The 12777-nt window shown below is 43.2% G+C and overlaps 1 protein-coding gene across 1 annotated transcript in view; it reads left to right on the forward strand.

The window, feature by feature from the left end:
* The window catches only part of LOC119173920 (uncharacterized), a 47963-nt gene extending 38458 nt beyond the window's left edge, over window positions 1-9505 (forward strand). Inside the window, exons 13-18 of the mRNA XM_075894479.1 lie at window positions 187-351; window positions 1672-1867; window positions 4939-5077; window positions 6213-6397; window positions 7430-7494; window positions 8709-9505. Of these exons, the coding sequence (XP_075750594.1) occupies window positions 187-351; window positions 1672-1867; window positions 4939-5077; window positions 6213-6397; window positions 7430-7494; window positions 8709-9118 (1160 nt within the window). The 3' untranslated portion in view covers window positions 9119-9505. The remainder of the gene's footprint in view (window positions 1-186; window positions 352-1671; window positions 1868-4938; window positions 5078-6212; window positions 6398-7429; window positions 7495-8708) is intronic.
* The last annotated feature ends 3272 nt before the right edge of the window (window positions 9506-12777 follow it).

Raw genomic sequence — 12777 nt, forward strand, 5'->3', positions numbered from 1 at the left:
TTGTTCACCAGTGCCTGCAACTCTGTAGAACACATTCTGATGTTTCATCCCTACATAACTCTCTCAAGATTTACAGTTGAAATTTACATAGTTTGATAAAAAAAAAACAAGAATGTTGCTATCTGACATATGCTTTTCACACTTCTCCATATAAGCTGGTAATCTCTATTTGTTATCTGTTTGCAGAGTTGTTGCAAGGCCTCGGGAGGCTTGCCCGGAATCCAGTCTACGTGTTCCGCATCCTTGCGGCCATCGTAAATTACATTGCTCTGGCTGGTTATTACATTTCTTTTCCTCGCTATACGGAGCACCAGTTCTCCCAGACCGCTTCAAAGGCCAGTCTTCTTGCTGGTGAGCTCACAGGACCATACAACCTACAACGCTGGAGCTCCGTAAACACTTTAAGAAGTTGTAGAGGTTTTGAGTAAAACATAAGCTAACTTCAGTGACTGTAAAGTGTATTAGTGTCATTAGGCACGTTTTCACACCAAATACTGTTGATACTCATTGGGTTAACCCTTCAACTCCACCAAGCAAAATAAGAAAAAAATTCATTTTCCAGCTTAAGTAGCAGTCTTTAAATTATTTCGTAGGTAAATTATTAAAAAAAATCAACTTCAATGCAAACTTTTGCGTGTCACAAATTCTCCATATACCACAGAAGCGAAGACCTAGCAACAAAAAAAAAAACGTACTTCAGAACCACGTAACATGTTGTGTACCACCTCTTGAATGCACGCACCCCAAATAAGCAATATTATTGGAGATATAACTTACGTCAGCACGGCGAGAAAAAAACAAAAAAAAGTGAGAGTTGTTGCACGCTCTTCGTGTTCTCCTCCATGAGCTCCAAGACAATTGGTTCTATCTTAAAATACGAGACTGTGCTATATTTTTAATGCTGAATGCTACATGCCCCGTGAGTACATGGCAGCCGGAAAAAGAAGTGGCACGCACTTCGTGACTTACATCCTTGAAGTTTTTCGTTATGTCGCGAATTCGCAACGTCCGGCAGTAAAGGGTTAAGAATTGGCTGCTATACGACGCATGCTTCATATTTAGAACGCCGGGGTATATTGAGCCACTATTCAGTCAGCGTACAGTTGAAAACAATTTGTGACCTAAAATGAGGGCAAGATTACTCTAACTCTAAAGGGTGGTGCCCAAGATGAACTGTATGAGATTGTAACTCACAAGAGTGGAAGCTTGGGCTAGTTGGTGCGTAGTCCAACTAACCTTATAAAGTTAGTTGGAAGTCAGCGCTCTTTCTGTCTATCCTGTCCTTTTTCCTTTGTTCGCACGCTGAAACATCTTGCAAATATGTATGAGATTATTATCAGCACAAACTATTATATTCCAGAATTAGATGTAGTATAGCAGCTTGTCTGAAGCTTACGCTGAGTACACTAAGGAATTCACTCCCATATTACCACCACTGGCTCGCTCTGGCTTCTGTTGACTTTCGTTAGGTAATTAATGTTGTAACCTTTGGCTAGTGCTGGCTTATGTTGGCTTCGATTGGATAACAGTTGGCGAACGCTAACTACAGCTGGACAGCTGTTATTTATATCTGCTAGTTTTAGCTACCCGTTGGCTAACAGTGGCTCGAGCTCACCTCAATTCACTCCATCCAATTATTGTTCCTCTGACATAAGAAAACTGTGCACGCAGGGCCCACGTACATCGTGTCCAACGTGGTCGGCATCGTTCTTGGCGCCGTGTTCGTGCACAAAGTGAAGCCGTCACCCAGGATTGTGGGCATACAGTCAGTCGTCGTGGTCTTTATCGCCGCAGTTGGTATCACTTCGCTTATGGCGATTAACTGTGGCTCGATACAGTACCCCGTGGTACCGGATGCGGTCGAAGGGTGAGCTTCACTCTATGCAGTCACTAAACTTAAGTTCTTTTAGTTTGGTCAAATAAAGGCGTGCTAATTTGCGGGAAGGTTCTTCACGGAGGCAACTCGAATCCAGGAATTCTAATTGAAGAGATGGTTGACAAGAATTCACAGAGTATGCGACGCGCATGCAATGCCACCGAACTAAACAAGAACGGTAATGCTGAGAGCTTTATTTATTTATTTATTTATTTATTTATTTATTTATTTATTGATGATTGATTGATTAATCGATTGATTGATTTACTTTTGTAGCTCAACGTCCCGATTCTATTTGAGATGCCGGGCTATGAGACACGCCGTTGTGAAAAGCTGGTTAACATCCCCCTCTTTGGGAGTTCTTACACTATAAGTTTTCACTAGATGAAGAAGGCCGTGAATTGAGCACGCTACGTCATTTTCAGCAGCAGAACGCTACAACAACCGGGCCACAGCAGCATGCAAACTAAAGCTTAAGCAAGCGAGTTAGGGTTCTAACTCACTTGTGTTCTAACTGCAGATCAGTAACTCATTGTGCCCTCTGTTATAAAGCAACTGCAAGAACGAGAAAAACGAGCTGTGGTGGATTTCGGTTTCTTTGCCACTAGTTTCAGAGAATACAATGACGTGGTTGGATGAGAAACTTACGCAGGTTTAAGCTTAGTTATTTGCCGCAGTGAAATGTCTCCTCTGAAAGGAAGCTAATGATAGATGTGCTATTGATCGATGTGTCTCGTTCGCAGCCTTCAGAATCATCAGAACTATTTCTTTATTTTTCACGTCAAACAAAGGAGATAATACATGATTAGTATATACAGAAGGAGGTCCAAAAGTCACGAACTGAAACGGCACACGAGGCTTCTGACAAATGCGCATTTGTTGATTCATTCGTCTTCCGGGTAACAGAAAAAAATGTATGTTGGCAAACTTTATGAAATGCTAGATCTCTAAATATAATGAAAATTACATCATTTACTCCTATTATGCGCAATATTGCTATACTTATGGCTTACTGCAGCACTGGCTCTTCTTGGCCAAGCATGGCCTTTACGCCATTAAAAGCCACAAATCATTATTGCAGCACGCACAGTTATGATTAATTGATATGTTGAGCTTAACGTTCCAAAACCACCATATGATTATGAGAGTGGAGGGCACCGGAAATTTCGACCACCTGAAGTTCTTTAATGTGCACCCAAGTCTGAGCACATGGGCCCACAACATTTCTGCCTCCATCGGAAATGCAGCTGCCGCAGCCGGGATTCGAGCCCGCGACCTGGGGGTCAGCAGTCGAGTACCTTAGCCACTAAACCACCGCGGCGGGGCGCGCACAGTTATTTCCTTGCGCTTTTTTAGCAGGGTAACACTGCAGTCATTACATGAACTGAAGCGTCTGTCTGTGCTTTATTACCACGATGGCAACAAATAGATCGTTTCGCAGAAATTCCTGTGTCGGCATCGCTGTCGTTGATTGTGAGCAAAAAATTATCTTGCTATGAACGAGAAGTCGAGAAAGGGGCAACTAAAATAAATACAGAACTTCTTTTTCTTTGGTTAGAAGTGAGAATCAAACGCATGCCGCCTACGTGGCAAGCAGATGTTTTACCGCAAAGCCACGCCATTTCTTGAAACTGTCTTTGTAAAAAAACGCTATAGGCACCCAACAGTGGACCAGAGGGCGCGACGAAGCTTTTTGGGCGGTCGCAGCATTGTTGGTATTTACCGCCAGGGATACCAAGAAAACGAATCTCTCTGGACACACTGAGACGTTGTACTGTCAGTGCCCTTTTGGGCGCGTTTTCAAAGAACGCTTCCTGGGCGCTTACATAATCAGCCGTGACCTCCTGCTCACAACTAAAAAAGAAAATAATATGCACGTGCAAGTCCGGTTTTGCTGCGTCTACTCGCTAGGCTACGCCTTGGAAGACTCGGTTTCGCTGCGCCTACTCGCTAGGCTGTGTGTTCTGGCGCTATACCATCAGATCTCGTAAACTGCATTGCCGGGTGCCTATAAGAATGTCATGACGTGGGACGACTTTCTTTGGCGCATGTAATGTTGCGCGACACAATCCCCAGAATAGAACCTGGCGTCAAAACAAGCAAACAGCGCAGCGTGTGAGTGGTCTTAAGCCGCCCACCCATTACAAAGTGTACGGCTGCGCGAGTTCACGTACACGGATGAATAGAGGGTACATGGCCAATGAGCAAAAGGAATAACTATGACGTAGTTGGCATTTGACAAATGTACATCAGGTTGAAATTCTCAGATCGTGGCTCTAGGCCAGCAAAGCGACGAGAGCCTATAGCTACGGTTTTTTTTTTTTAATTTAAATCTACAGTGTTAAGCAGTCCATTGGGTGCAATGGGCAAGCGCACATGTACCCTGATGATGCTTTCCTCTTCTTTTTTTTCTCTAATTCCTTTCCCCCGAGTGTAGTGTAGCGAGGCAGACACGCGACTGATTTGTCTCCCCCTGCCTTTCATTCTTTTCTACCTCCTTCGACTCCTCCCTATAGTTGAAACGACGTGCGCTACGCCCACAAACGTTTCTTTCCTTGTGGCATGGTATAATGCAACGCGTACGGTGCCCGATTACGCTTTCACGTTCTACTCTGCAGCCGGAGCTCAAGCGTCCTCAATACTTTTGTAGAAATAGAAAGAGAAAAGCTACTAAATAAGTGCACAGGTTTCAAAGCTACTCCCCTTCCATTTCCACCCGGCTAAAAAGTATATGAAAAAACATCGGTAGTAGCTTCTGCTTTTATTACACATTACACTTTTTTTTCGGCAAAATTCGCGCTTTGTAGATGACCATTTCAGCTCGGGTGCAAATCCTGCAGTGCAGAGCTTTAGACTTGTCGCTTTTCACATACAGGAGAAGTAGCTTAGTATGTTCTCCCATATAGTAGTGTACCTTGTACTCTAAATCGTTCACCACTATTTCTAAACACACAAAAATTCCCTCGCGTACTTACTCTCACATGTGCACTATAAGGTATGCTTCAAGCTCCTACTGATCGAGGATATTCCGTGTGCACAGCTTATTTTCTACGCCTTCGCAGAGTGACCATCCAAAATCAGTGCAGTGATGGATGCGACTGCTCCACAAGAGTGCATCGTCCAGTGTGCGACCAAGCAACAGGAACGCAGTACTTCTCAGCGTGCTTCGCAGGTTGCCCTGTCAGCGAGTACAATCAGACGGTGAGCTCCTTAAGAATTCGTGTCGCTTCACATTCAATGGCAAACAACGATGATCAGAGACAAGTGTTATTAAGCTATCTTTTCACAGTAAACTAAGTGAATTGATGGAATTAACAAAGACAGCTAGTGAACTATCCAGCGCTATATAGTAGTACACACGTACATTAACGATTACTAACAACACAAAAAATTGATTATGTATGTTATCGCATAGTTGTTAGGGTACGCTAATTTATTTATATTTACTACAGACTGTTGTAGCCTAAAATACCAGGTGGTGGCGTAGTAGGCTCTAGAATGTGATTGTTGCATAAAGCTTCAAAGAAAGCATGGTCGAAATAATTACGGTGATACTGCGACACGTTTTTACTACACACTGCTGTAGCCTAAAATATGAGGTGGTAGCGTAGTATGCTCTAGAATGTAATTGTTACATAAAGCTTCAAAGAAAGCATGGTTGAAATAATTACGGTGATATGCGTAGAAGGCATTACGAACTTGTCCTATATATCCCTCCCCTCAAACATATTCTTTTGTTCATACTAAGTATACAGAGTTCCAACAGTCGCGAAACGAAGATACTTAAACGACATATATCATTCACTTATGTCCTTTTTTCCCGGTTTCTGCGAGCTGTGCATACTTCATTTCTATGAAGAAAAGAAATGTAGCAACTACTTAATGGTCGAAACCTTTCGGAACGAATTCAAAAAAAAAAAGTATGTGCTACCATAAATCAAGATAGCAATAAGTACTGTGCAGATACTTTGAAACAAAGCATGCACGTTAAAAATAAACAGTGGTCAGCCTAATCGAGAGTAAAAACCTAAGTCAACGGTATGTTAAAAAATTAGTCTAGGCAATTTAGGTTCTTATTTCTTACTTTAAGTTAAATCAATGTAAGGGTTATGAACCAAGATGCATGCCCAGACAGAGCTCATTTATTTGCATTAAATTCTCTGCATCTTCATATGCATATTTCATTGTGGTCAAAGTTGTATGCAAGAATAATTGAAAAGCTCCCGGTAAAAGTGCTAACTTGATGACAAAAAATATAAATTGTCATAAACAAATATGAAGACAATAACAAGAAATGAATGTCAATAGATATTGTGATATCTCCATTACCTTGCAGGAATTTCGAGATTGCCTGTGCCTTCAATCGGAGCACGGAATGAATAAGTTCACCGTTGGGAACGTTTCAAACAGCAAATGCGAGCAGGACTGTTTCGACGCCATGATGATCTTCGCTGGTGTGGTGTTCGTTATTCAAATTGTACTGGGCAGTTCACATGTTGGATCGACTATCGTCGGGCTAAGGTTTGAGCTTATTTCTTTATTTCATTAAAACTCGTTTTACTACCGTCGAAAGACAAAATTCGTTGGGACAGGAAATGAACTTTCACAGTGAAAACGGTTGAAAAAATTTTACGCATTAAGATGAGCTAAGGCTTATTGATTCACTCATTCTTCCATTCACAAAACACGAGAAAAAACACAGCGTGATATTTGCAGTGAATCTCGGCTTAGTTCATGCTTATGTAGCATTCATCAGTATGCATGATGTTAATGGTAAATATGCAATGACGCAAGATACATATACAATAACATACTGTTCTTATAAAAAAAAAGATATGCCACGTCAAAATAATCATACAGAATGGCATGCTTCATGACGTTAAAAAGTGAAGGAGAACGCATTTAAATATCAAACTAAACAAAAGGAACACGTGCTGACACACGTAAACATGTTCATATGCTAGAAATTGCATGCAAGATATATATAATAGTTGAAAACAAATTAGGAATAAAGTACCAGCAATACTGTGAAATAATGAGAAAACATTGATTATTTTGATGCGATTTGTTTTGATAACCAAATTAATATCTTTCCTTTATGTGTTCCAACTATTGTCACTGATTGAAAAGAACAGATGAAAAGAAACTACAGGTATTGATTGACTGACGGTTGCATAAAAAATTTAATTTTGGAGGGACCGTTTGCAGCCTGCTAGTGAAGCTTTATTTTTTTACGATTTAAATATCGCGGGACATTCGTGCACAGAAACACTCTTACTTTTCCATTTGGCAGTGATACTTCCCCTAAGGCTGTGTATTTATCTTTTTTTCTGTTCATCAAGAACATCGTTGGCACTAATATTACCTTGGCATTGAATGTATGGTAGGCACAATCTAGTGATACAAAAATTTGACTATATTTTAGAGCATGCTTAATTAGCCTTCTTCATACCTAACTGCCAATACCACGGATATACTAACACTTATCACACACATGATGCTGAATTTCTGAGATCTAACGCAAAGAGATACTTTTCTTTCTTTCTTTTGAAGGTGTATAGAACCACGAGACAAAAGCCTGTCTTTGCTCGTCACGTCGGCAATTATGAATGCATTTGGTGAGTTTCAAATTTCGATTGTCTTGCCTGCTGCAGAAGTTAGGAAAGGTAACCAGTATTGTGACAACAGTAACAACCAAAGATAATTGTATTTGTGTCCTAGTTTCCTTTTGGAATAATGTAAAGCATAAAAAGGTATAAAAATAATTAAACCTATAGTGGAGAGAGTTCTCTGGTGGGGCACCTACAATTCCACTTCATGTGACTGAACATGATTGCGTGATTTACAGTACATACAGAGCGAAAACAATTGAGAAAGAATGTGGCATCAAGACGATAAAACTTGCAAATAACTCATGGTCGGTGCTACTATTTTGTTACAATCACTTATAATGAATAAGTACGCACTATTTTATTATCAAGATAGGTCATTAAGAAAATGCGTCTTTTTTTAGGTTAGCTTATTATAGGATTGGCTTTTTGAGCTTAACTATCCAACGGTGGCGTACACAACAGTGAAAATAACAAGGTAGTCGGTACTGAAAGGAACGCTTAACCCTTTAAGAGCATTAGCCTAAGCACACACAATCCCCCATGTGTATAACTGTCAACTTAATGAGTTAGAATGAAGAATCACCTGTTTTACAAGGAACAGACGCACTAAAGAAAGTCGTAGAAAGGACGCCTCCGAAGACTTCTCCTTACTATAGGAGTGGTCTTCACGTCCTTGGCTTCGCGTCATTTAACTTCCACGCACTTCTAGACAGTCTCTCACAATTCGTAAAATTGCAAGAAGAAAACACCAAGATAGGCGAAAGGAAAGAACGTCACCAAAACTCTATTGTCTGATCTGCGGCTTCATAAAGGTACGCCAGTTTTTTTATTGGCTAGCCAGCCTGTGTCAAGACTAGAGCAGTTCACATGCAGACCATCCCGCAAGAGGCGAATTCGTCGTAAAACGAAGTGACTTCCAAAGTCGGCATATTCTCTTGGCGCATCCAAACGAAGGTTTCACACATGCGCACAAGGTTACCAGTTCAAGTGGTACAAATTAATTCTTGATTTGGTACGCCAGGTATCTTTCGCGACAAATAGTGCAGGCAATAAGCGCGATTAGTAAGCAAATCTCAGACGTTTGCGTTTTGTAACTTCATGTATGCATCAAGTATAGCCAAACAAGCAGCTTTACTGAACTATCATAATTCGCAGTAGACGACATAGCTTAGGAAGCTGTTGTGCATTTAGTAATGCAGTTTCTAATTTTTTCTCGACAGCTTTCATTCCGTACCCGCTCATCTACGGTGCCCTGACGGACGCCTCGTGCATTGTCTGGGAGGACAGGTGCGGCGAGCATGGATCTTGCTGGCTCTACGATCTCAAGAAGCTCCGATTCCTCATACACGGCGTCACGATGGCGCTGCTGTTGGCCGGCTGCCTTTTTCAGGCAGTCATGGCTTACTACTGCACGCGCATCAAGAACTTCTACGAAGACGAAGCGGACGAAGACGTCGACAGTGGCGAGAAGGCCGGTGGAGACGGTGTACGCACACCCCTCAGGCTGTCCATTGGCGAAGGACCTGACGGCCACGTGACAGGTGGCGAGCACCGTCCAAGGACTCGGACAAAGAGCATCGATAGCTGGGAGTTTCAAAACTTCAATCAGGTCACTAACGTCACCAAGTGAATACTCACATACGGACTGTTGGAGTTCTGCTACGTCATCGCTCCACTCACTTCTCTCTTACCCAGCGTAGGGTAGCGAACCGGGTTTTTTTTGGTCATCATCCTTACCTTTCCCTTTCTTAACATCTCCCTTGCACAAACAAGTTTCTGTTTGTTTGTTTTTGTTTTTTTACTGATATCGCGTCTGCGTCACTGTTGTGTGCTGCTCGTGAACTGTGGTATATATAGACATCAATCATGAACATTGGGCGAACGTGACAACCGACCTTATTTTATTTGGAGATAGCGCTCTCTAAGGCATCTACCACCAACACTCTGTAATGGGGTATAGGATGCCGATTTATGACTGAAATAAACGGCAGAAAGGCAAAAGAACTATACAAGCTCAGATTGCGCGCTTCCTGTTCAAAGTTCACTTTCTGCTTTCCCTTCCGTTCACTTAGCTCAGTATATGACGCGACAACGGCGAGAATACTAAAGAATGCAAGTCTGTTTTCGTTCTGTGTCAAATCAGTAATAGAGCTTTTTGGTAAACTTCAAGGAGGTAGCCTCAAGTCATACGTTGCGCGATGACCTTGCGCGCTAGACAAAGCTCTCTGGTAAACTTCAAGGAGGTAGCATCAAGTCATAAGTTGCGCGATGACCTTGCGCGCAAGATACAGCTCTCTGGTAAACTTCAAAGAGGTAGCCTCAAGTCATACGTTGCGCGATGACCTTGCGCGCTAGACAGAGCTCTCTGGTAAACTTCAAGGAGGTAGCATCAAGTCATACGTTGCGCGATGACCTTGCGCGCAAGATACAGCTCTCTGGTAAACTTCAAGGAGGTAGCATCAAGTCATACGTTGCGCGATGACCTTGCGCGCAAGATACAGCTCTCTGGTAAACTTCAAAGAGGTAGTCTCAAGTCATACGTTGCGCGATGACCTTGCGCGCTAGACAGAGCTCTCTGGTAAACTTCAAGGAGGTAGCATCAAGTCATACGTTGCGCGATGACCTTGCGCGCAAGATACAGCTCTCTGGTAAACTTCAAGGAGGTAGCCTAAAGTCATACGTTGCGCGATGACCTTGCGCGCAAGATACCGCTCTCTGGTAAACTTCAAGGAGGTAGCCTCAAGTCATACGTTGCGCGATGACCTTGCACGCAAGATAGCCGGCGCCAAAAGTGGGGCAAGAAACCACGTGACCTCTTCCAAGCGAGGCACGTTGGAGAGGAAAGGGGGTCAGTTGTGAACGTATAGGCAGAAAAACGCGTAGCCGATGGCACCAATGACAGCTTTTTTTGCAACATTGTAAAGACGTCAAATATGTTGAAAATCGCGATGTCATCGTGATGGCCCGCCACGATGCCATACGATGAAGGAATCACATGAAATCGCCGCCTGGTCAAAGGTGGGACAATCCTGGAGGCTTACCCTTCGGGGGGGGGGGGGGAGTTCATTGCAGCGCCTTCCCCTCCTTAATAAGTCAATGAAGGCAGACTTTGAGTCTTCCCCCCACCCTCCCACCCTTCCTCCCTTTGTTCACACGCCAGGACCTGTAGGTAGTGCAACGCCACGTTAGGTGAAGAAATGTTTAAGCTTAAGTAGAACCCGCTGTTGGTGTAGTTGGTGCATGTCTGAAATAAATAGTCAATTTCGCGCCAAAATCACAACCACACAGAAGAAGAAAACACATGCACGGGACGGGCACTCACTTGCAACTGTTTATTCTTTGAGGGAACGGGCTCTTATAAAGACACAACTCGTCAACGCATCCGCAACATGCTGGGGACATGGTTAACCTAATCACGCTATGGGACTACAATATGCCTCCGACCCATACAGGATGAGTGAAGTTTTGCTAACACAATTAATCCCCCCTTCTTTATGTGAAAGGCCTCCAAAATGTCTTGTGTTCTCTTGTTTCTTCTTTCCATGATACGAATCTGCGTGAAGCACGGTGTGCATCCACCTGAAGAGACATGCGTGCTCAAATGCACCCCGTCCTTATTCTTTTGCATGAGAACGTGTTCCTTCGCTCGATCATCGCCCCGGGTGGCCAACCTAGCTCTTTCCGCACGATAGAGGTATTTCGTAAGCCACACCAGTGGCGCACTTCGTGAATGGCCACGCATGCTTCTTTTTGCAGCATTTCAGCTGTTGAACATGACTTCTATTGATTCGAGGGCACAACTTCGCCAGTTTGTTGGGGGCGGTAAACCCCAGCGGTACGCCATTTAAGTTTGAGTGTTGTAGGGGTTGGGGAAGGGAGGAATACGAATAGTGCATTTGACTGAAAATGCTAAGTTAACTTAATGCCTGTATCTCACACTGCTGCTAGTTCGGCCCTACATGAAGTCTGGCCCATGATTATGTAACGCACTGCGTTACCAAGTATGTAGCAGGCTTGCGTATTCAAGTGTTGGAAGCGTAACCTGCTGCCGAACTTTTTAAAGCGATAACCTTATACCCAGAAAAACGTGGCATGTGACCATGGGCGTCCAAATGAGTGATGAAACAACAACCATCATGCGATGACGCCACTTCATGAAGTGACAGGTGTGTATCGTTATCAAGGCGCCACTATTACGCTCGAATATACGACGTAGCATGATGACATCGCCACACAGCTTCACCCCTTGGTCAAAGTTGGGCCGGGCAGCTATTCTGGACGCTTCTAAAATGCCGTCAGGCTGTTATATTCCAAAATCGGTAAGCTCTGATTCGCCAAGAGGGCTACTACCTTGTCTCTATTTGCCTTAAATGTCCACTATCATGAAATTCGACACTACGACAGAATTCGACAATATCCACAAGACCCCCCCCCCCCTCTCCCCCTGTCCCGCAATCACTGCGGAACTACGTCAGGTGCAGAAGGCTTCAAATGACTCCAACAACGGAGGCAGTAGAAAACCACGTTGCCTACAGAAAACTTTCGGAGCGTAAAAATCAACGCAATCCACCGAGAAGAAAAGAAGAAGAACCTGGAATCTGTGGCACACACCCAGGCTGGGGGTCTGGCCAAGCGAAAAATTGCGAAAACGAAATACGAGTGGAGATGCCACCTTAAGATTCCCGCGTCAAACATCATGACGTCATAAATTCTGAAGGCATCTACTGGCATGACGATAGTTATAGCGCGAGGACAAAACGACGACACAGAGACAAGAAGGACACGAAAGACAGCTTGTAATCGATAACATTGAAGTACATTGTCATCCGTGGGTGCCATAGACCAAGCATACGAAGTTTCAGAAAGTTTCAACGAGTGAACGTTGCGAAAATACGAAAAAAGCATTTAAAATTGGTTACGCCACGCACGGAGATATCAGCGCAATATTTAACGATTAAATTTCAACCTCAATTTTCTCGACTAATAGAGAACTTATGATAGTGAGACTTATGGCATTAGAGTTGTCGGAGTGCAGTTTATCAATTCAAACCAAGTAATTGCTTCTCTTTAGTGTCCCTTGAAAATAATCTCAGGTTGTATACTAAGGGCTTGCATGAACACCTGAAATATAGAAAGGACCATCAAATCCCCCTACTTCGTGCACGAGACGCATGACCTCATTGTGAGGATGACCGTATTAGAAAAATTTGAGATTACATTTCATATTCTTTGCTTAAATGGATGGACGGTTGGATGGACATACCGACTCAATTTGGTCCTTCGGAACGC

The sequence above is a fragment of the Rhipicephalus microplus genome, chromosome 5, assembly GCF_043290135.1.
Source record: "Rhipicephalus microplus isolate Deutch F79 chromosome 5, USDA_Rmic, whole genome shotgun sequence".
NCBI classification, from domain to species: domain Eukaryota; kingdom Metazoa; phylum Arthropoda; class Arachnida; order Ixodida; family Ixodidae; genus Rhipicephalus; species Rhipicephalus microplus.